Source organism: Chlamydotis macqueenii, chromosome 21, assembly GCF_036417535.1.
Source record: "Chlamydotis macqueenii isolate bChlMac1 chromosome 21, bChlMac1.mat, whole genome shotgun sequence".
Classification (NCBI taxonomy): Eukaryota; Metazoa; Chordata; class Aves; order Otidiformes; family Otididae; genus Chlamydotis; species Chlamydotis macqueenii.
The window spans coordinates 9,383,202-9,407,672 of record NC_141576.1 but is presented as its reverse complement, the minus strand read 5'-3'; the positions used below and the strand labels follow the sequence as shown (position 1 = coordinate 9,407,672).

At 47.7% G+C, this 24,471-nt stretch overlaps 1 protein-coding gene across 1 annotated transcript in view; it reads right to left on the bottom strand.

Annotated features, from left to right (window-relative positions):
• SPEN (spen family transcriptional repressor) overlaps positions 1-22,501 on the bottom strand; it is a 67,786-nt gene extending 45,285 nt beyond the window's left edge. Inside the window, exons 1-2 of the mRNA XM_086764369.1 lie at positions 22,053-22,501; positions 3,095-3,415 (exon numbers count right to left, since the gene is read on the bottom strand). Coding sequence (XP_086620495.1) covers positions 3,095-3,415; positions 22,053-22,135 — 404 coding nt within the window. The 5' untranslated portion in view covers positions 22,136-22,501. The remainder of the gene's footprint in view (positions 1-3,094; positions 3,416-22,052) is intronic.
• Positions 22,502-24,471: the final 1,970 nt, after the last annotated feature.

Sequence of the window (24,471 nt, the reverse complement as noted above, 5' to 3'; positions counted from 1 at the left end):
GACCAGCATCTTGCCTGCACAGGAAAAAATACTGCTTTCCAGTGCAGAATCCTCATTTCAGTTGCATCTGTTGTTTTTTTTTTTTCTTTTTTCCTTTAAATTCAGTAAACAAGAAAAAAATTCATGCTTGTGGACCTCATAATTAACTCCCCCCCCCCCCCTCCATTTTTGCTTAAGAGCTTCAGAAATTTTTCTGGAATTTGGTAATTACTGGAGCTCTTCTAATTATTCTTCTGCAAAAATGGCATCGCAAATTGGGCTGTAGCCATGAAAGCCTCCATGCAAAGCACGACCCAGAGGTAAGAAGCTGCTTTCAAAAGGGGTAGCATAACCCATAAGACCCAGAAAATTAGGGGTTTTCTTGTTGCTGGTCTAAAATATGTCATCCTCTTAGCGGGAATTTTGCTTTAATAAGACTGCTACGCTCTGTTCTCGTCACAGCTGCATACCCTCCAGAAACATCTCCATTCCTAATGTCAGAACAGTTAAACTGCAAGGATGCAGGCCCCTAAAAAATACTAAGACCCTAGGCAGGGAGTATAAATTAGATTTTTCAGCAGGTGTTTTTGTTTGTTGAGACTGCTGTTGTTACTGCAATCACAGAATTTCTATCTTCACAAGCACACTACTTTCAAGTAGCTAAGGTCCATTTTGTTTTCGATATTTCCCACGTTTTGTACATCAGTTGAGAAAGGCCCTATGTTCTAAGAAAGTTAGTGTCCTCTCTCCAAATAAAGAGAGAGTAAAACTGACAGCTGAAGTTGAAAGAACATTACAAATAGTTCAGTAGTCCGATTTAGACAAGTACCAGGACGGTATGTCTAAGTTATGTCCGCAAAACGAAAGAACAAGAATTATTACATTCAGTGTTTAAAAAATAGTTGCAAAATTCTAAATATGTCAGGGTAGCCAAAGTTAATTTAAAAATTTAATTATCCATCTCATGAAGGACATTTCAACCTTTTTCTTTCATCCTTCTCTCTCAGATTCTTCCTTCAGAATCAATTATTAGTCACTTCAATCCCCTGAATCCTAATAACCCAATTCTGCCTTGTGCTTCCTCCTCCTCTCCTGTGCCACGGGTCTGTCTTTTATTTAAAGTGGCAGAAATGTTTCAGGTATCTTTTATAAACTGAAAATGGAATTTGAATCTTTTTAGATTAGCATCTCAGGAAGTTCCTTCCATTCCCTCTGCAATGAATCACTAGATCCTTCATCCTCTAAATAGATCCATCCTCTGTTGTTAAAGTATAACTCATTTTCAAGGTTTCTACCCAGCTAGCTCATGTTTTGCCTGTGTTTTTTCTCTCAAATTATATAAAAGAAACTACCTAACCAGTGCAACAGAGTGCCATTCACATATATATAAGCTTGTTGCCTTTCTATTTTCATCCTCTCTTGCTCGCAACAATGGCATTTTGCAAGATATTTCAGGATCTGGCACAGGAACATGTCTCTATCTTTTCACCCTTTTGAAGGACCAAGATCATCAATTTTATAAACTATTGCATTTAGCGTCCTACACAGTGTTAATCAGTGAAAGCTGATTTAATGAGGTAAGAGAGAAAGCAGTACTTTCTAGAGGGTTACTGCTATATAGCTGACATAAAAGAACAAAGTCCTTATCCATGAAAAGGACACAGAAGACAGACAGAGGAGCTAGCAGAGCTGAAAATCTAACGGCTACAGTGCTTTTTGATTTATCTATTAGTACTAAGTGCTACTGGAGTTAGTGGAAAGAGAGGGTTTGACTGGGTTAGGAGAGGGGCTAATATACACAGGGCAGGACATACCAACCTTTTCCAAGTGTGGAAACACGACCTATATTCCCAATTAAATCTAGGGAGAGAATTGTGAACATAACTTCCCCAATTTGGGCCCCTCTTACAGGGGTAATCCACCTTCTTAATGGGCAAGGGTGTCAAATGATATTTTAGATGAACCAACAAGAAAAAAAAAAAAAAAATCTTAGTGACAAGACAAAAAAAAATTCCACTGGAAGGAAGTAGTCCCAGACTGAAACCGTAACTCTGAAACCCCCAGACTTCTTTCTTGAGACAGTAGGCACTTAAATAGATCCATTATTTTAATTTCCAGCCCTATGTCTGAATCAAGCAGCTGGTAGAAGATCACCCAAGGCACGAGGGCACTCATCACTGCTGGCCAGGCATCCTCTAGCCGCCTTTGTAACCATCCAGCCCAGTCATTTTTCACTGGTGTATCCACAAACTGGTATTAGCGCCACATCCTTAAAACTAAAGTATGTTTAATGTGGAGAGGCAAAGAGCTTTTTAAGAGACTAGATAGTAATCCACTCCCCATGGCTACTGGCGTCTTGACTGTATACCATCCAATAAATTCAAGGCGGTAGTTCTTATCCCAGCATTAAAAAAGAACACTATAATTTCCAAAATTTAGTAATGTCCATCATCTCTTTTTGCCAATACCATCAGAAAGAGTAATCCCAATAACTTGGAAATGATGTAGATCCAAAGAGGAAACATCACAAGCTGCCTTCGGTCTTCTCCATCCAAGCGTTATTCCCACGGCTAAGTGTTGTCGGTAGAATCCAAGGGGCTGCATCATTAAAGTCTACTAGAAATTTTGTGGCGACAATCCAATTAACATATCAACTGCGTACAGCGAGAACTGAGAACTAGGCATCAAGCTTTCAGAGAATTTTAGGTTCTAGTATTCCGAAGATACTCCACAGAGAACTTCACCACATGTTGTAGAGTAAGATAGCTCCATCTGGCAGCAGGGATACATCCGAGCAAGGCCTTAATATTATCCAAGACATGGAACCGTTACTTCTAGAAAAGAGTAACTCCAATATCGGTGCTGGCCAAAGGAAATCTTCCATCTTAAAACCACCTTATTTCAAGTGTAGATATCCAACCAGCTGCAGAAAACATCCTCTATGGATCCACAAGGTACCAGCCACTGGGATAGTAATCACTTCCGTTTCCAACCCAAAATAGGAAACATAGATAATTCCCAAAATTTTAAATCCATCTGGGGGCCCTAGATACGAGTTTGTGTTTCTCACCATATCAAATACAAAATACCTGCCTAGAGAAACCTTGGAACTTACCCATCAAGTCTCCGCTCATAACGTCCTTCCCGTGCATGAAGCGATGGTGGGGGGCCGTAAGTGGGCCCCCCACCACCTCCTCTGAACCCAGAAACCTCTCTACTACGAGATGCTATGGAAACTGTATCATCCAATCCCCGAGCAGCACTGGGAATGGTTCCTGGTTCATTATAATCCGTCCGTAGGTCTCTATCTCCCATTTTGTTGACAGAGTTGTGTGCCTTCTGCGCACTTTTGATGTCCACAAAATCCACAAACGCTGCCACTCCGCCTTCCGACCCCCTCTTAGGGAGTATTTTGACACTTTCGACACGTCCATATCTGAAAGAAAAGCAAAGCAGAGCACAAATATTAGTGCTGGGAGAAAAAGACTGCATTCAATAACACTGCAAAATCAACATCAGTTCCAAACCCTTCACCTTTCCCATACGGCAGGAAAAGCCATTTCAAAGCACGGCAGAGGCTGGAAGACATGTTTTCAGAAAGAGGGGAAAACGCCATTTGTAGAGGGGGAAAAAGCCATTTAAACTTTCCATCGTTGTGTTTAAAATTCCTCTCTTTTGGTTAGCCTACCATGAGATCGCGCTTTTTATAGTAACAGAGCAACAACAGCTGAAGAAATAGAAAGGTATTCGCAATTAGAGCAGCCCTTCTCATTTTTAATCTGGTGAGCACGGCATAATTAAAACAAAACTGTGTCACAACAAGTAAAAACAAAGACACTCTGACAATTTTCTTAAGAAAAAATGACCTTGACACAGCAACTCCCCTACTCTGATCTATATTTAATCCATTCAGCGCTAAACCAAGAGTCTTCATTCTGCTTCTCGTTCCTGATCTCAAACCCTTTCTTCACCACAGCCTCGCAGGATACTTCTGAAGCCTGACGGACACAGGCAGCCCCGGACCGGGGTGCTTCTGGGGTTCAACTTTACGTCCCGCTCCGTGGACCAAGCCGTGCAACAGGCACGCTGACGGGAACGTGACGCCACCCTAGTTAATGTATGTTAAGTAACTGCAACACAGGCACTTGCAGATGAGTAAATGCCTACGTAAAAACAACAAAAACAAACATGTTTGTACACACAAGAAAACACGATTTTAAAATGTTTTTAAATAACTTGAATCAGCTCATAGCAAGAAAGGGAAAGTATGAACACAGCAATGTTTTAAAGTAGCCGAGAACTGCAGTCACCTTTTGGGTGCTCATTTCTCTCAGCCAAGAGATTTTAGGCAAAACAGGTAAGGGCTTTACATGCAGTTCATCTCAGGCAAAAAGCATATTTTTGAATGTGCTGACAAGCAGCAAAGGGACACACAAATTAAAAAACTCATCACTAAATATTTGTAAACTCTATGCAGAATTACTGAAAAAAATTCCTCACAAAGGCAGCACAATGCTGAACAGATGTAACAGACCTTGAACAAGAAAAGCTGTTTTCAGCTGTACGCGTAGCAAAAAAGCTAATACAGTTCTCTGTCTGAGGAGCAAATGCTGTCGGAACCTGCATCCGCCTCCGTTTTACGTGTGGCTTTCCATACACCTTAAAACGTCATCATTGTTGCTGGATGACTAATCCTTAAATACGATTTGAAAACCTGCCTCGCTGACTGCTGGCTTCTCGTTCCACCCTGACCTACTATACTTCATATATAAGCTGGTTTGGATTTAGGTCTCGTTTTTCTCTGGTTTACACTCTGCCGAATACGGCACGCTGTCCATTAACGAATACGTGCACAAACAAGAGCATCTTTCAAGTCAAAAAGCACCTTGTTAGGCATAAAAAGGGAAGGTCATGTATGGGATACGTTCTTGCCTCTAAGCTGTCCAAGCTGAGCTTGTCCCCTCTGTACTCGTGCGTACCTCACAGTGACATTAATTCTCAAGAGCTTCCTAACCTGTCATTCCAAACCAATGCACTGGTTATTTTTCATTCTAACTAAAAGCTGCAAGGAGCAAATAATGGCAAATGGCACTGCAGGAAAGAGACTTCTTGAAGTTTGCACTCTTCTGAAGCTGGGTATGGTTATCTTGCCTTGAAGGCAAGACCTAGAAAGACCAGAAGAGTAGAGGATATGGCTAATAAAATCTGTGTGAGGAAAAAATGGCCTAATTGGATGTGGCACATGTGAAGAGAGAAGAAAGAGGAAAGGAAGAAGGGGGAAAGAAAACAGGAGAGAGGCTATTTGAAAAAAATGTTCATGCCATGAATGAGCATGACAAAAAAAAAGAAAAATAATTAGATGTCCCAGTTAGCATCACCCTCTAACAGGCGTGTCAGCGCTGATTCTCTGCAGACAGCAGCAAAGATGTGACAGCACAGAGCACTAACTCTCACATCCATGGAGTTCTTCTTCCACATAATGCAGTTACAGGAGTGACTGGTTACAACATGTACTTTCCTTCTGCTCACTGTTTACACGTTCAGTTTCTGGCAACACAAGCCCAGACTTTGTCTATGATCTTCAGGGAGGGAAAAAAATTAGTATCTTAGCATTATTCAAAAAAAAATCTAAATTCCTAATTGACCTTCTGACTGCAGTCACCACAGCCTCCTTTATGTGAAATGCTGCCCGCCAGTTACATCAGAAATGGCTCTGACAGACTTCCCGCTCACCGGCCTGACACTGCTTTTATTTCCTCACTCTGTAATCCTAAGGCATACGTGTTACTATAACTGATGCATGGACAGAGCTCAGTTATTTGTCTTTCGCTGCAGAACATCCAGAAACGTGTTAAAATGTTCAAATATTCGAGCTAACGCTGCCCAGACAGTGCAGAAGATACAGAACATCGATGGAATATGCTCCCTGTGTCCCAACATCGCCGAGCAAATGCACAACTCTTGCAGCAGGAGCTTAATTTTTATATTGAGAAAAATGTACTTTGGTTGCCATTAATTAATTTTTTCCCCCCCTTCTAAATCAGAACTAGACTGGGGAGGTTACCACTGTATTCCACCGCAGCCACGGTCCTAAATCACCCCAGTCGGAGATGGCGCATTTTAATCCATATACGCTGCGCTTTGGTGTCCTGCCCCGTACCCTTGACGAGCCCCGCGGATAATCTGTGACAATCATCTTTGCTGAAAGCGAGGGAGGCAGACCGGGGAGGAGAAAGGGAGCATAAGGGGCGGGGGGGGGGGGGGGGGGGGGGAGGGGGGGGCAGATGAAAGAAAACTGAGAAGGAGAGAGCCCCGAGTATTCAAGGACAGCTGCTGGGAAAGGAAGGTTTGCATTTTCCGTGCCCCACCGCGGTCCTGCGATTACACACGCCCTTCGGTCCCCCACCGTGAAGATTAATCTGTCTAGTGATCCGACCCAGCCCCACCCGTTGGCGTCTCTCCGAGCTGCTCCCGTCTTGGCAGATGCCGCCAGGAAGACCGCATCGAGGGGAGCGGAGGGGAGCTCTGCAGTGCTGCATCAACAGACAGGTTTACTGCAGCAGAATAATACATTACAAGGAAAAAAAAAAAACCAATACTTTCTGGAGGGCCGGGGGAGCAGAGGCGGCGATAACACCGCGTTTCGTTATACGGATCACACGTTAAGGCAAGATGGAGGTGAACACGCTCCGAGGAGCAACCTTTGTCCGGATGCCGAGGGCTGGGAAGAGGGGACAAAAGACATGGGGAGGCATCGCCGCGACCTTTGGTAACGTTCGCAGAGTGTCTCCTCTCAACCTTCGCCTCGTGTCTTTATACCTGTGCGTCAGCCTTTTCTAAGAAGGCTGCGTTTTGCAATTGCTGGCAGATGGAACAGAAAACAAAGGCTCGTTCGCTCAGCTCCAGATCCGCAGACCTTAACAAAAACAAGGCTTTTTAGTGCCTCTTCCCATCTGCAACTCATGCCGATTAATCATTAGCTCCATAGTGTAACGAAGGCAGCCGAGGCCGTATTTTCGGAGGGGTTTACAGTTCAACCCGAAGCAGAGGAGACGAGGACGTGCGAGAGCTGTTATGTCACCAAGCCCCTCCACCAGCACAGCACGATCGCAGCACCCAGCTGTAAACACAGATCTAGCCGTCCTTTCAGAAAAAAAAAAAAAAGTTGCTCAATAATCACTGCTCGAACAAAGCCACGCTAATCCAGCTTTCCAGACAAAGAAAAGGAATTCATAATTTAAGCATTATCGGTTTATTCACTGTAGATCAAAGCACCTCTACAATCAAGCAGCTGAAATGTCTCTGGGCTCTTGGCATGGCTGCTCGGCATGTTTCTCTCGCTCTCCAGCCCTTCCTCCTCCCCGGTTCTTCCTCCCGTACCGGCCGGGCTGGGAAACGCAGCCTCCGCGGTTCCTCCTCCCCAGGGGAGACGTGTCACCCAGACCCCGCCGAAGTCATCGCCCAGCCTGCAGCCTTCCCTGCGCGGGGCACCTGCACCTCGGCACCCTCGCCTCCCATTTCTCATTAACTCCTGCAGCTCGGGTGCAAACATTCCTTTTCCTGCTGTTCCCAAGCACGAGCATTTTAAACAAAGCAGGGACCAGGAGCAAGGTGGCCAGCAAATGCTTAGTAAGCAAACGTTACCATTTAGCTGCAGTATTTTATAGACTGATTAGGGTCTTCACAGGATGATAATTACACGACAGAGAAAGGCAGGTCGAAATCCGTGAGATTTGCTTTTTTTCATTTAAACTGAATCCCACTTTAAATCACATTACCTCCCTGTTTCTCATGTTGAGACCTTGTGAAGACCTTTTACATCCAACCATTTTCAATATGCAGAGTTCCGAAGGTCGGCTACATCCTGGTCTACACAAGTCCTTCATTTTTGTTTCAAAGCCAGCACAACGTTACGCTCCAGATTCCACTAAATGCAAGACACACTGCAAGATCAAAAATAACGCTAGAGGTTTTTGTGCTTCTTTCTGCACCGCTCATTGACAGCACGATTTGACAAGGAGTCCTGATACAGCAGGACATCGGAATATTTTGGATTCACTTGGATTCACTTCAACTAAAGCCAGGTATCTTCAGCCATCTGAAAAGCAGAGATGATTTTTCCGTGCCACGCTCAAACTCCTTCCTCCTCTGCTATTATATAACACAGGCAAGCCCCGGCCTGCGTTATTCAGTAAAACGCTCGCACAGCTTGAAGCTTTTTCTTGGCCAATCGCATTCCTCTTGCTTTGCTGTTATTTCATAACAAAATAACGTGACCTGAAATAATACTTCTCCAGATGTCTGCGCCTCTCCTCCTTATTCCTAACGCCAAATCCGTCCAGCACCCCACGCGAGGGGTACTCTAGCCCTCCGTTACCCCCTGCACAAACCAGATCTGCTCCAGCCACAGGGCCACGCGAGATGTGCAAACACTAAAGCTGCCATAAAGAGGGTGCCATCACCAGCTCCGCAGCGGTTTTTAGCCGGGCCACCAAAGTCTGCTGAAGTCCCTTAACGTCAGTTCTGGGGTGCTGTGCTATCACGGACATCCATTCCACAGCCCAAGAACTCAGCCCGCCACAGCAGTACACGCATTTACGTCCCATCCATGTCATACACAAAATAACACGCCAGAAGAGCAGCAAAACCCACTGCACCGCAATCTTACGGGCAGCAGGACACCAAGCCATGGTGACAGCTATCCTGCTCAGAGTTAAGCACCAGCTTCCAGTATCACCATGAACTGCTCAGTGAGCATCTCCCGCACCACCACCAAAAGCGGTGTTAATACATCACTGTAGAAGTTCCTGAGCCACTAACGCGAGGGGACTTGGGTCTTTACGCAGGCGTTTGGAAAGAGTAAGGCACTGTAATTGATCACAACAAGGGTATTACTACAATAATTTACATACTTCTAATTTTTATTTTTTTTTTTTTAGAAAGGGAATTTCCTATCAAGAGTGACACAAGACAGTAATTCACCACCTTCACACCTGAGCGGCACAAGTCTTTGGAATTACATTCTGCTTCAAGTAAGGCAGAGTGTCAGTTCCAAGTCTGACGATATCATCGTGTGCCTAGCACGGGAGGCAGGCTTCAGAGCTTACAGGTACAGAAGAATACAGGAATCTCAGCGAGAGACACTCCGAACGCACAGACTGCGTTACTGGGTGTGGGCTCTTCAGAAGGACAGTAACCAGGGTATGACAGCAAGCCTGAAGACAGACCAGAAAGAAATGCACACACAAGGTTGGAGTGAAAATAGTGCAAGTTAACTGACATGTATCTTGATAGAAACAACCACCAGAATTCCAGAGTCCTGGAAAACTACACTTAAAATCAGCTTTAACAAACACGGGGAACCAGCCCCTGATGAGCCACAATCGCCTGTCTTTGAGGCACTGCCACTCCACTCCAGAGAATCTGTCACACGATATCTCAAATGCTTAACGACAAAAATGGCAATGTACACACGGCCGCTGGCCTTCGCTAGCAGCTGCGCTTAAGGGAGGCTAAGCGCAGTATTTACTATGAACGACTCGCTGCGATGTCTCATTACCAAGGGCTTGATCCGAAGCCAGCTGAAGGCAGGAGCCTTCTCTCCCAAGGGCACCAGACCACGCTCTGCGCGAAGCTGGCACAGCAGAATGCTCAGGACACCAGAAATCACTCACATCAACACCTTTTTCAGTTATAACCTGAATATTGAAAACCGGCTGTTGAGGATTGTGGTGAAAACACTGTGAAGATTTATCTAATGTACATACACATCTCTCTGCAGAGCCCGACAGCACCATTTTGTAACGCTCCTCCAAACACCTGACCCTCCCCCAGTTTTCTGAAGAAATAGCTCTAAGTGACAGAACCCAGTAGGACGAGGGTACCAGCACAAAGGCTGCCAGCAACGCATGGAGCACCTCCAGCAGCCTTTAGAGGAGACTCAACGTATGGTATTGGCTCTCCTTATCTCCAGCTGCTACATCGCGTTAAAGACTGCTAAAAATAAAACTAATTAAATGCCTAATTCTACCTTTCTCAGCACAAAACTGCTGTTTCTATAACGATAAGCCATCGTGAGCGGCCGGGATAGCATTCTGGATGATCAGGAGTAGGAAAGCTCATCAGCGAGGGATAAATTCATGCATGTAAGGATTTGAAAACCTTTACCTTTCCAAAGCCAGGCAGAATAAAAGCTCCTCGTATCACAAGGAGCGCTGGTTTTCCAGCCATACTGAGAACAGACCTTGTGACAGCCGTGATTCAGAAACATGCCCTAATTACCGAGCTCCCATAATTTTCTAGATTGCAATCTGAGATGCTTTAAAACCTGTTTAGAGCGATCTTTATTGGCTCTGCGACCTTTAGGGAGAGAAAAACAACGTTCTTCAGGGCATTCTCTGCAGCTCTCCTCCTAGCAATAAAGATCTTCAGGGAAGCTTCAAATTTCAGGAGCAGAAACCATCAACCATGTTACGGAGCTTGGTCAGACCACCTTACATGACTGGGGTGAAACCTTAACACGACGCTCCTCACTCTCCCCTCCTGCCCCACCGCCCCAATTACTCCGACCCAGAGCGCTCTTAGACTCTGCAGCTCCCGTTAGCCCCCAGCAGCATTCAATGGGAAATCTCCCCGCTCCGAGTACAAACGGGGGTTTTGTTAATGGGATACAGCACGTGTTCCTGCCACGCACTGGAAACAGCTAGGGCTTTGTCTACGCTCGTAATCCCTCCCTAAGAGATGACAAAGTAGGAAATTAAAAAGCTAGCATAGGCACATTCACTGCCACTTCTGGTACCGCTGTTATTTAAAAGCAACACGCTGGATGTATCAGATAGTCTGGTAGATAGCTGTGTGCTGAAATCAGCGCTCGCTTCTTGCTCCATTTTAAGACACAAAGTAAGAATGGTTCCTCAACAATACATTTTATTTATGCCTTTATTGCAAAGTCACCGTTTGGATACTGCTGAGGTGTTGATATCCAAATGAAAATATTCCGTACCACCACTCAGAACCGTTTTTTCATGGTTCCTACTGTTGATAGCAACTCTTTCTTCCAATAGTCAACATACGAGGAAATTTTTCTGCAATCCCCATGACAAAAAAATTCTGCCACAGGTAAGCTGTTCTAGTGCGTGTGCATCAGGTGAAACTTGAAGACAGATACACCTGTTCCTTGAGATATAAATCAGCTCCACTGCAACACTCCCACAACACAACATTCAAGAGCAACATTTCAACCCAGGACTAAGACTACAGAGGGGGGGATTAACCCATGCGCCGGACACTGGCATTACACGAAGCTGTAGGAATAAAAAAAAAAAAAAAAAAAAAAAAGCCTCGCTTGGTTCTCAGCAACATCCAGCTGGGCCGGGTGTAATATCCTCGCCCAAGTCAGCAGTTCCGCTGCCTGCAACGTCAGGCAAACCCAGCGTTGCATCAGACCGTCCACAGGCTGCAGTCGGAAGGCAGATCTTGCCCCTACCATAATGAAGGGCTTAACGCAAAATTACCAAGTTAAAGCTGCGTAAAAGTAGCTGAGCGACGCAGGTTTCTCATTCGTGCGGCCACCTCAGCCAGCCAGAAAAGAGGCAGGAGCTCTGTTATTAAGGAACTTTTCTGGTTGTCTCTTCTGTACAGTTAAGGAAAAGCACGCAAGCATTCGTAGCAGGGCTTACTGGTATATACGTTATTAAAAAAATAAAAGGAATCAAAGTGGCTTTGTACGCAGAAAGAATGAAGACTCATTTCTTATGGATGCACGTCTTGAGGTTGAATTCTCCAGCGTCCAATAACTGCCAGTTCCCACTGCAGCTTTTCCCACGGTCAAGAACACCTCTCTCCCATGTGGATTCTTTAATGTCTAATAAGGGTTGCACTGTCGCTGCAGCTTTTCTCTCCATGGGGCCGCTAATCAGGTCTCTCTCCTCTATTAAAACCGCTTGTTTTCACAGAACTCAAAGGAACGCCCTATCTCTGAGACGGCGAGTACCCCTTTCACCCCCCAGTACAGCTGAAACTGGCTAACGGGCTCAAAATTGATCAGGGGAGATACAGATGCATAGCAAGATCACACCAATCTTGCACTGCAAGCAGATGAGAATAAATATGACTATTTGTCGAAGCCTGAAGAGGTTACAAAAATGTGTAGAAACTCGGCATGTTGGGCTGTGTTGTATCAAGTATGATGCGCTGCCATTCTTTATCCTCCAGCCTACGCAGATGCGCGGTATCACGTTACTACATGCTAGACGCGGAGCCGCTAAATTCCATCTCCAGGGCATTTTTTCTTCCAGCTTAAAGCATAATCTGCAGATTCGCTTCAAAAATACCGGTGGTGACAGGCTACATTAAACGCTTTCTGCACAGGAATTGCTCAGACCTGTTCCTTTGTGTGACTGATTTTAGGATTTGCTTGGATTTGACTTTAAGAACGCGCTGCATCGCAACTGTAGGGGAATCTCTTGATTAATCAAGTTTTTCGTTCTTACATGAACGGGTAATTCCCCATCTCAGTTTTGTTTCTCCAAGCCCTGCTTTGCATGTATTCGGCAGCAGATGGAGGAAAGTGCAGAGTCATAACATTATGGTCTCCCTGCCATGCTGCAGAGTACTTTAAATATATATAATCCGAAGGCTTTTTAAGTCTTGGTGCTCACTGGTTCATACTTCTGTAGCCTAACACAAACATTATAACCTCTTCTCCAAGGTTTTGTACGTTTTCCAGAAAATTTAAGAAGAAAATAAAGTTTATCTGTCTTAGACCATCCCAAGCGACTGGATCACTTCTCCCCCTCGAACCAGAACTCAGTTTGAGCGAGTGACCAGCGGCAATTCAGCCAGCAGGTTTGACAGCGTGAAATCCATTTTGGATCCAAGGACTCACAGCCACATTCAAGTCACAACCCCAGAAGCTCATCTGCTCCTAGAAGGGTACGATCTTGAAACCAGGCAGGAAAAAAAGTCACATCAGGCTGAAAAAAAAAGCCAGTTCCCAGCCAGCCCAGCCTCCTCCACAAAGCCCTGCATTTAAACCATCCGGCCACTCCCATGCTGCCACACCAGCCAGTCACCCAAATACAGATGTGCAAATGTTATTGGGTTGGTTTGTGACTCACCGCTACCATCACCTTGGAGAAAGTGCTTGTTCCTGTGACTAAACCAACTGGCAGCGCAACACCCAGCGTGAGCCAGGTGTCACCCCAAGGAAACTTTATATTCCGCGCTGACAAGCGCCCGGTAAGTGCCAGGCACACACGCAGGTGTTGTGTCTGCAGTGACTACCTGCGCTCTAGGCGCTTTCTCCATAGGCAAGAGCTTAAAGCTTTCCACAACAGAGCTCCTTAGCCAGCCAGATTTTAATGGCTTTTCTTTCAATGCAACACAACATCAAAGTTTCGCAAAGCCAAGCTGAAAACAGGCTAGCTTGAATTTCACGGCAGTGAGGGGTGATGTTTCTCACCTCCATTTACCAGCTGACCTAGAGGAGGCCTCACCACACCAAAGAGTTCAGCAGACCCTTCTCTCGGGGTGCACGGGTGCTACCAGACCAGCAGGGCTCAGACCAGGCAGAAACGCTGTCCCATCCGCAACACAACCCGGTTCACCACCACAACCGCCAGAAAAGCCACTTCTTAATTTTACGTCATTTCACTCATCAGCTTCACCTTTACATGCTTGTTTTCAAAAATTAGTCTGACACGAGCTAGGCAAGAGCGTGGACCACCAGCAGAACCGAGGGACTGCAATTGCTGAACGGATGCAGAGGAAGAGATGCTTCCTAAGCTCAGCTTCTGCCAAAAACCAGCGTATCTCAGGGTACCCACAACCAGCCCATCATCTACAACATCAGTGCTGAAACCATTTTTATTTTTTAAATGTGGCAAAGCTTCTCTGCTACTAATACTTCCAACAAGCTGCTTCGGAGTTAAGGAAGAGACCAAAGGTTTATTTAGCCTTTGATCACAATGAGATTACTGTGCAGATCGTTAGCTGCCTAGATGTGTGTTTAGCTGGCTTTCCAGAGCAGTGTCTCACACACAAACACAGATCCCCTGAAATTAAATCAGATGTTGATTACGTATACAAGGGAGATACTTATCCATCCTGAGCTTTTATTCTCCCCACAGTTGGGATGCTAATGAGGCCGGAAGACTTTTTTCCTCCAAAGACAACTACTTTAAACACACAACTCGACTATTTATTTTTCTTATTTTGCCCTGTTAACTATTACGGGTCATCCACAGCTGCCACAGAGAGCCTAAAGAGGGAACATTTAAATGAGCCTCTATGCGCTTTTTGGCAGGCGTCACCATTAATGAGGCCAGGAGGTATTCACACCAGCGGCAGGAGCAGATGGACCACAGCTCGGTGCTTTGTGCCACGCGGAAATGGCGAGCATCTCGCCAAAGACACGTACGCTGCAGTGGGGGAAATCCGTGACAGGGACAAAGTTACTCTCAACGAATCCCACAGACAGAAGACACGACCAGCTCAGTTTTGTACCTGGAAAAACACTGCAGGTGATTCACCACTTGATTAAAAAAAAAAAAAAAAAAAATTACAATCTATCAGTAGCCTTTTTATTGAGCTAAAGGTCACTTCAAACCCAGCCTTGATTGGGCACCTGACCAATCTTCATGACAAGAACTCTGTTTGAACCCAGCTCTGATTTCCTGCCGCATCAAGGGATAACCAAAGGCACGTAAGCTCTTGTTTGGACACAGGGATACCCAAGAGGAACGCACACACAAATCAGCACCGTCTCCATCTGTAGAGAGCCCTCAGTATCCAACAGACAGTGGTGCAGATCCTCCATTCACACTCCTTCCCAGAGATGTTTGGACTTCACTAGCTCTTCAGTCTCGAGATGAGAGCAGGTTCAGGGCATTTTGATCAGATTTGGAAGCTCACGCTTCACATCTAAGTGTGCTTTAAAAAAAAAGTGCTTTCAATTTTAAAATCGCTAAGCTTAATTAAAAAGGGGAAGAGAAAGGAAGCAAAAAAGCTCCCTTTTGTTCTTAAAAGATGCCCGAGTCTTTAACCAGAAAGCAATCATCAAGACAGATTGCTGCTCTTCTCCCATGATTAGTTTGTCTGAGCGGAAAATTGATGTTCTTTCCACATCCGAACGCTGCCGCATTCTCACCCAAGTCACCATGAACGCTTGTACCTCGGGCAAGGCACGAATAGACAGACTACAGCACAGAGCCCGCCGCATGCAGGGCTACAGGACACGCTTCCAAAAAGTCCGTCCTCAGAAGGATGCTGTTCCAACCAAATTCAGAGACACTGCCTTCATATCCCATCCATCCTGCTAACAGATCTGACTGCAGCAGGCCCTGGAACAGATCCTGGTGTATTTATGAAAGGTCTGCAATAGTGTTTATTCTTTTACTAAAGGATGTTATCTTCACACTGCAGGATTTTACAGATTGCAGGGGACGATTAGAGCGTTAGTAGGTTAAACAATAACTATGGAAATGCAGAAACCGGAGCAGTTGCTGTGTTTTATTCACCAAACAGAAGTCGTCATCACATCTCACTGTATCGCCGCAGAACAGCGTTGGAGACGGCTTCTCAGCCTCTGGGAGACCAGAGCTGCCATTACTCACCAGGCAGACACAAAGGCAAAACCTCTTGTGCTAACCCAGCGGGTACGAAGTGGAAAACACTTCTGACTTGTTAGCTTGGGCAACAAAAAAAGAAAAGCAGCTTTTGTCCGATTTTCATTAACTGTTCAAGCAGTCTCCAGAACACTACAACGACTCACGCAAAGGTAAGCTGCGAGGCTGGTTGTACACTGTGAATTTCCATCTTCAGGCTCATATTCCTCCCACAAGATTTCTAAATCCGCATGCCGAAGATGCAGCTAAAACTCAAAATCTTATTATGGAGAGTAATCATATTTTCTAGTTTATTCCCTAATTCATTGTTTAGGAATGTTTGCCCTTGCAGTCTTTGCTTTCAGGGCGTTCTCAGACCTCAGCAAGTTCACTGAACTTAATAGAAAACACACGGAAAGTATCTTACAAGTGCTTATTTTTGGTAGCTACCAAACCCAGAACGGACCCACCCCACTAGCAGCGTAACAACTTACACCCTTGTTGCCAGCAACTCTCCCACAACTTTCAGCAGTCTAAAACCAGCCGAGAGGGGTGACCCTCAGTTTCAGCTCTTCCCAAACATCTTCAGAAGACTTTGTTTTGATCTTCGTTATTTCTCAGGTGTGTCTTGATGTGCAGAAGGCACCTCCTCCTCTTCTTCATGAGCTGACAACAGCGTGAAACCACCGCAACAGCAAGACAGCCTGCAGTTGCAACACACCAGCTCATGAAAACAAAACTCCCGAGGAGCCCCAGGTTCACCCTGACTCACCAACTCATCCAAAACCTGCAACATGCCCTCTACTTGTTTGGGTATTTACTTCCTTTTTTATGAAAAGCCAGCTAGCGCCTCTTCGCCCTCAGCAAAGACAAGGACACACCTTAAGATAGCAATAAGGTCATTTGCCAGAGAACTTGGCATGACTTTCTGTCCTATGAAAAGCAAGGAAGGAAAAAACCCAGTCAACAAGGCTATCACAAACCAAATTTAAGCCTTTTCCCGTCCCCTGTGCTAACTTGATGAATGGATTTACTATCTGCGTAAGCCTCGCAAGGACTGCTAAGTTCTCAACACGCGAGTCTGCTTTCTTGTCGTCTGCGAGAAAGGGCGCTAGGATTCCTTTATCATTGCACCACAGGAATTCAGAGTAAGGGCAAGGAATACCAAAAGCCAACGTCACTTTGAAGCAGCTCAGCGACAACAGAAGCTGCTCTCATCAAATCACAAATAAACACAGCCAGGACCTTTGAAGAAACTTCAGGGAAGAAACAATGCCAGAAAGGCTCAGCAGATGACAGAATTTTGTAACCAAGTGACAACTACTTATCTTTCTAACACAGCTCAGCGTATAAAAACGCTTAACAGAAGCTTAGCCCAAATCTACGCTCTTTGGGCTTTTCATTAAGTTTCTTTGAAATAATTATATAGGCATTTCCTCAGCGTCAACAAGCTGCATGCAAAGAGCCGAATCCGGAGCAGGCAGAGGATTCATGAATCTTAAACTGCTGAGGAGCCATCCTCCATGTGACTCAGTCTTGGGGGAAGAAGTAGGTGGCTGCAGACAAGCACTGCTCGGTAACAGCCCCGGTACGCCACGGAGGTGATGCCTGTGCTGCTTTACGGCGCTCAGTGAATCGGTATGAGGAGTATAATTACTAAAGGAGATCTAGCCAAAAACAAAGACACAAGCCACCTCCAGAACCAGCACCACCATCTCCCCAGTTAGCCACCCAGGTGATGAATCGACACCCAGTGCAAGGTCAACTTTTGCCAGGAACTGAGCAAGGCTGGAGGAGGCAGGACTTGCCTCATCTCTTCCACACCTTTCTTTCCCTTCTGATTCTGGGCAATTAATTTAATCCCCTTGCCCTAATCCCCCAACCAAATGTCCTCCCATCGTCTTCTTTGGTTTTATATTCTGCAAAACTAAGATTACCTTACTGGAGGTATTTGTAAAACGCCGCACAAACAAGTCCTGATACTGCCCAACATTCTAGACACCGCTTCAGCAAAGCACGGGCATAAACTCTGCCTTCTCCCTCCCTTCACAGGCTTTGAACTAAAAAGGCTACTTCCTAATCTACGAAAGTACTGCCCCTTAAAAATGATACAAATAGAGAAAGAAATCAGGAATAGTTCATTCTGCAGCCTTACTTCTGTATTTTCCTAAAGTAAAAATACCTCTGGAGAGAGATCTTTTACATGCGAAGCTGATTCAGTTCACCCATCCATGTGTTCGTGCCCTAAGCGATATCCAAGAACTATTACTCAATTATAAGCAATAAAAGCCTGGGAACGTATCTGAGAGTTCTACTAGAAAAACCGGAGCACTATTACTTCCAACCCAAGCCTGTTCCCGCGGAAAGGCACTGCGAGACCTGTCGGTGTCACGCATGGGAAAAGACACAGAAATGGTGCTGTCCTAGCTGCCATCATCCTGCACAGGAGGTTTTTCTTCCTGGGGCTCAAAGCTAGCACACCAGCAGCAATCTCTCCGCTCTGCCCCATGCACAATCTGCGGGGGAGCTGACCAAAACCCCTCTACCGCACCTTGGTCCATAGCGGTGATACACAGAGCAGAAAGCACAGAGATTCCACGCTCCCAGGCGGAATTTACACTCCCAGCCATCAAGACAAAACATTTTCTTGTAAACTGACCAAATGTTTTCTAGAAGTTATTGAAAACAAACACGCACTGGCTGTTATGCCAGTTTTTTGCAAAGCAACTACTCAGAGCAGTGGTGTTTAAAATTCAAACCACCTCTCCTTAACGTAATTCTGTTCATCTCCTCAAAAATAGAAAGCCAAACACAGTGAAGCCAGACAAAGCCCATTTTCCCCCAAAAAACCCTTCACAGTTATCAGTCTTCTCCAAGATTGCTCTGATTTGCAATTAATTCCTATACATTTTAAAGAAACACGTTTGTTTCCTGAAACGCAGGGCTCCTCCTGGAGTGGGCGGCCTCCCCGCGTGTCTTAATTCCCCCCCAGAATAGGAGATGGCATACCAAAGTCACATGGCTCATCATTAAGAGGCTTTTACTCCTCTTGCCCTTTAAAACATCAATAAAGGGACAAGCCATGTTCTTTCAGATAACTGGAAGAAAACACAGGGGGAAAAAAAAAATATATGGAAGGCCAGCACTTGTGCTGGGGACAACTGTTACTATATTTAGGCGCCTTGCTCTGCAAGCTGCCGAGCATCTGTTTCAGCGATGGTGAATGACTTTTCTTCCTGCTAGTCAAGACAGCATTAATCAGGTGAACCCAAATGACTGCTACCACCGCGTCCCCAAGCGCCGAGCTCTTGTCTCCCATATCCTAACACAGATTCGCCGCTTATTCCATCCTAACAGCGGACCTCTAATCCTGGCATCAACTGCTTTTGTATTCGGGAATGCCTTAATACCTCGGCTGAAAGAAAATACAGCAAATTAGGAAGAAGTTTTTTAAATGGGGGTATCTGCGTACAAAACTGAAAGGCCGTAACAGTTTAAACTTGTTAAAATGCACTTAAAATCATTCTTTTGCAATCCCCTTCAATATTAAGACAACCGATTTTTAAAAGGGCTTTTAAGGAAAAAAATAACACTGTTTACATAAGCCAGCGCTTCTTGAGACCAGCTTCAACATTCTCTCATTGGCAAGGAGAATTGATAAAGACAGCGCATTACTTCAATTCACACTGAACAAAGCATATCAAGAGCGTTTTGCAAAAAACCCACAGAGCCTGCAAAACACCTCTTTGCTCTTCATTCCTGCCTTAAGGGATTCACTTGTGAGACTGCAAACCCAAGCAAGGCTCCCACAGTAACCGCTTAATTGGAGGGGGAGAGGGGAAGCAGCAAACCCCTCACACCAAATATGTCTGCTGGGTTTCAAGTTTTAGGAGCCTTCCTTGAATTTTTTGCCTCTTTAGAAGCAAAATGGTTGTGTTTCTCAAACTTGCCCCTGGCAGAGGCTGTGCAATAGCAAGACCGCTTGCCTATAGGCTTTAATATGGAAAGGGCAGTATTTCCTAAGCAAAGTGGAAGAACAGACACTCCCGGGGGTTGCACGGAGGCTTTAGGGGTAACACGCGTCCCCAGCCCTCGGAGCGGAGATTTTTAAGCAGCATTTCCCCAAATTCTTCCTCCTGCTGCTGTGGCCCAGCCTCCCCGCGCGCTCTTCACCCTGTTCTCAGGCTGGGGGATGGGTGGGAACTGGGTTTCGCCAAGCCCAGCTCCATCCAAAAAGACTTTCCCTCCAAACTAAATCGTCCTTTTCCACGGAGGGAGCCTTCCGTATCCCACCTCCGCCTTCCCTACGGATATACCCACCACGCCACGCAATCCTTGTGTAACGTGTCCCTTCCCCCAGGCGAGGACCAGCATACAAAGGAAGCCTTGCTCCATTGTCCACCTACAGCACCCATACATTCAGCTCGAAACCCAACAGACACCCCTTCCACAGCCACAAATATTTCCGTGTTGACATTCCCAAAAGGGCTGAGGTCATTCCCCCCACGCATTAGTCCCTGCACCCGCAGCCGAACGTTTGGAAGTGTATTTTAACTATCTTTACTTGCGTGAGATCAGCCTCACCCAAACACACAAATCCCGGTTAAAAATCAGTTTTGCAAAACAGCAAGAAATTGGGGGGGGGGGGGGGGGGGGGGGCTGTGTTGCCTGGCTGCAAATCTCCTTCCCCAAACCTCCCATGGAAACTCAGGAAGGTAAAAACAACCAAAAAAAGGTAATTAACAATTCAGCGCCTGCCATTTTTTCCCATCCATCTCTAAGCAACAGTACCATAGCAACTTTTTCCCTGCCTTAATACCTTTTACAAAAGGAGGACTGGACAAAATAAGACCCAGGAACATAAAATTTCCACTTTTGAGTGCCTATTCCTTCAGCTAGCTATGCCTGGAAGCAAACAACCGAGTCCGGAGTGGGTTTTCTTTCCCCAAAACCCCTGCCTTTGTACGGCGCTGGGTCACGTAACCCGGACCGATAGCCAAGACAAACCACCTCGAACGTGCTGGCGTGGACGGAGCAGCGATTCTGGGCTCCACGCGGGGGGGAATAAAAGGTGAAGCTGAATTAAAGCCATTTTCTGAGTGCAGACGGTGCCGAGGTGGGGGTTTGCTGCTGCTGCAGCTCAGGCTGGGAGGATGAGGAGACCCCCGGGGGGTTCACCCCCCGCACCCCGGGGTGACCCTGGTGTGTGTCCCCCCGCCGCCATTTTAGAGACCGGTGGGCACCACCCGCGCTCTCCGGGGCCCCGTGTCCCCCTTCCCGGTCCCCTCCGCAGCGGCAGGCGAGCAGGGACCGGGGCAGCGGCGGCGGGGACCTTCCTTCCCCCCCCGGTGTCACCGCATCTATTTTTCCCATGGTGACTCATTATCAAGGACGCTCCGTCATTACTCCAACGCAGGAAGATTAAAGGAAGCTTTAAAATCCCTTTTTTTTTTTTTTGTTTTAAAACAACCGTGAGCTGAGCAGCCACGCTCGTAACCTTCTTGTTCTCCTTAAAAAAAAAAAAAAAAAAATTAAAATAAAAAAGAGGTTCCAACGTGGGATGCCGGGCATCAACTTCATGCATTTCCCGAGGAAAAAGGTGTTGCTGAGGCGGCGGCGGCAAAGGCTCCTCCTCGCACGAAAAGACGAAGGGAGGAGGAAAAAAAAAAAAAAAAAACACACAACCATGCCAACAGCTACTACTTCCTTATGAGCAAGATTAATATATGCAACAAAAGAAAGGAGGAAAAAAAAAAAAGCCCAACACAACGTAATATGGAGTCCAGAGCGCTTCCCGCGTGGAGGGATCCGGGGTTTTCTTCGTGGGTTGTTGTGATTTTATTTTTAATTTTTTTTTTTTCAGAGTCACGTTTTTGCAGCTGCAGGCGCCTCGGTTCCCACCGTAAGGCTGCATGTGGAGGGGGGAAACGCAGCATCCTCAGGGCCGGGGTGGCTCCAGACGGAGGAAAACACAGCAAAATGGAGGGAAAATGAGAAGAGAACACTCCAAGCGTCGAGTAGTTTTACAAAAAGAGCACTGGAGAAGCAATATGGCCAGGCTGAAGGCTGCCTCCGCGGCAGCGCGCACCCCCCTCGCGATGAAATCCACTCCGCGCAGCCCGGCGAGCTTCCCCGCGCCGCTGCGCCGCCCTTTTCGCGTTTATTTTCAGCCGTTACGACGGTTTTCTCCGCTCCGGCAGCTCTCCCCGCAGCGCCGTCCACGCCATGGCGCGGGGGTTATTTTGTTTTCCTCCTCCTCTTCTCCGCAGGCCGCGGGAACCACCGTCCCGCCGCGTTCCTCCCCTCACCTTTTAAAGTTTTTTGTTTTGTTTTTCCTTATTTTTCTCAACCCGAGGACCGGCGGGAAGGGCCTCCCCGGGGGCAGGGTGGGGAGAACGACCCGAAGGCGCGGGAAGGACCGGTGCAGACACCCCCCCTCCCCAAATCCTTCTCCCTCTCCCCGCTCACCGCTTGAAGTGCTCGATGATCTTCTCCTCACGCACGTTCTCCGGCAAGTTGCCCACCCAGAGGTGCCTGGTTTCCCGGACCATGCTGCGCGGCGCGGAGCGAACCCGCCGCCCCTGCCTCGGCTCCCGGCCGCCGCCGCCTCCCCCCGCGCAGCGCTGCCGGCCACCGCTCGCCGCCCGCCGCCGCCTCCTCCTCCTCCTCCTCCTCCTCGCCGCCCTCCGCCTCTTCCGCCGCGGGGCCCTGCCGCCCTCAGCGCCGCCGGCTGCCTCCCCCCGCGGCGGCGGACGGCACCATCCCCTCCGGGGGGGCCCCTCGGCTGGCGGGCCGGCTGGCGGGCGGCGGGCTCCCCCTCGGCCGCGGGTTTTCTTCCTCCCTGTCTCTCCCCGCCGCGGCCCTCGCTCGCTCGCTCCCGCTTCCTCCTCCTCCTCCTCCTCCGTCAGCGGCAGCGCGGCGCCCCCCCCCTCGCCGCCGCCTCCTCCTTCCCCCCCTCCGCGCTCCCGCTCTGCCGGCTCCGCTCGCTCTCGCCCCCCCCCCCCCTTCCCTTCCTCGCGCCTCTCGCAGCGCCACACGGGGGCCCCCGCGCAGGCGCACTGCGCCCCGGGGCGCGCGGCACGGGCCCGGCGGCGGAGGCGGAGCGCGGGCGCGAAACGCCCCCTTCCCCCCCCCCCGCTGCCTGTGGCGGGGAGGCGCGGAGGGAAGTGCGCCTGCGCGGCGGCGCGCGCGGGGCGGGCGGCTGCCCCGGGAAATGAGGGGGAGCACGGCAAAAAAATTAAAAAAATTACATTGCAAAATGTGCAAAAAATAAAGGAGCATTGCGAAAAAAACGGGGTGCTATATGAAAAATACAGGGGGGTTCATTGCAGAAAAGCGGGATGCTATGCCAAAAATGGGGGGGGGGCACCATTGTAAAATCAAGGCGTTACCTTGCAAAAAAAAAAAAAAAGGGGGGGGCTATGCAAAAAAAGCGGGGCTGCATTGCCAAAAATCAAAGGGTTACCTTGCAAAAAATAAAGGGGGGGGGTTATGTGAAATCAAGGGGTTACATTGCAAAACAATTAAAGGGAGGGCTGTGCAAAAAGGGGGGCTGCATTGCAAAAACACAAAGGGGGTGCTTTGCAAAAAAAATAAAGGGGTTATATTGAAAAAAATAGGGGAGCTATGGAAAAAAAGGGGGCTCCATTGCAGAAAAATGGAGTGCCCTGAAAAAATAAAAGGAGGCTGCATTGCAAAAATTAGAGGGGGCTGCACTGAAAAGAAACGGGGTGCTAGGCAAAAAATAAAGGGGGACAATGCAAAAAATAAAGGGGGGCTGCCATGGCAGGGCGAGGTCCCGCTGGCAGCCATCGCCCCGTCTGCACCCAGGCTGGAGGCCCGCGGCGCAGCGGCGTCGGGCGGGGAAACGCTCGGAGGGGCTTTGCGCAGCCGGGGTCCCTGCTGGGCATGGCAGCGCTTTGTTGGCCATGACACCCACCCCAAAAAATGGGGGCTGCGATCGGTGAGAGCAAGTAAAAAAAATCAACTTAGGTGACAGCAGACGAGGGCCCTGCGCTGCCCAGGCACCTATAGCGCTGTTTGTCGGTAAGGGCTCCAGAGCTCAGAGCTGCAGGCAGCCGCGACCGGGGAGGGAGGCCACCGAATCCTCCCGGCCCCCCAAAATACTTCACTGCGCCAAAACGGGGAGGCCACGTCGCGCTCTGAGAACGGCGTGGAAGAAACTCCCACCGTCGGGAGGATTCAGCTGCGAGTCATCGCCCTTCTCCCCCGTCGGGTTTTTGCAGAGCTCTTTAATAAAAAAAAAAGGAAAAGGAAACACGCTGTTGTGAAAATTACCCTGCTTCCAGAAGTGAACTGACTCGTGGGTCGCACCCTGGCTCTGCAACGTGGAGCTAAAGGTTTTTTCAACCCAGAGGGTCTTGTTTTCCACCAAAACGTGCCACTGCACGGATAAACACCTATTTCTATGCCCAACCGATTACCGCCGTGAGATGCCGAGCAGTTTGAGGTGCGGATAAAACCGAATGTGCACCCAGGGCCGTGAGCATGTTTTTCTTTTTCTGAAGCCAGCTAGCTGCTTTCAGCACAGAGAGCAGACCGGTATCTCCGTGTTTTCCTTGGCCAGAGCCTCCTGACGGCGCTTTTCTGTTGATTAAAACCATCTCTTATTTGTCAGGGCGAGCAGCGCTCAACCTCGCTGCCTTTGCCACCCGATCCGGCCAGACCCTGCCCGGGCCCGCTGTAACCTCCTGGCAAGGAGTCCACCTCGCCAAGTGGCCAAAGTCATCGAGCTATGGGTGGCTTAACAAACGTGCAAATCTCTTGATTTAATCAGACCTCTGACGCACGCCGAGTCGAGCCTCGGCGGACGCGAGTCTTATCCCCACCTCTACCACTTGGAGCCCGTCCCTTCACGGCCCCGTGC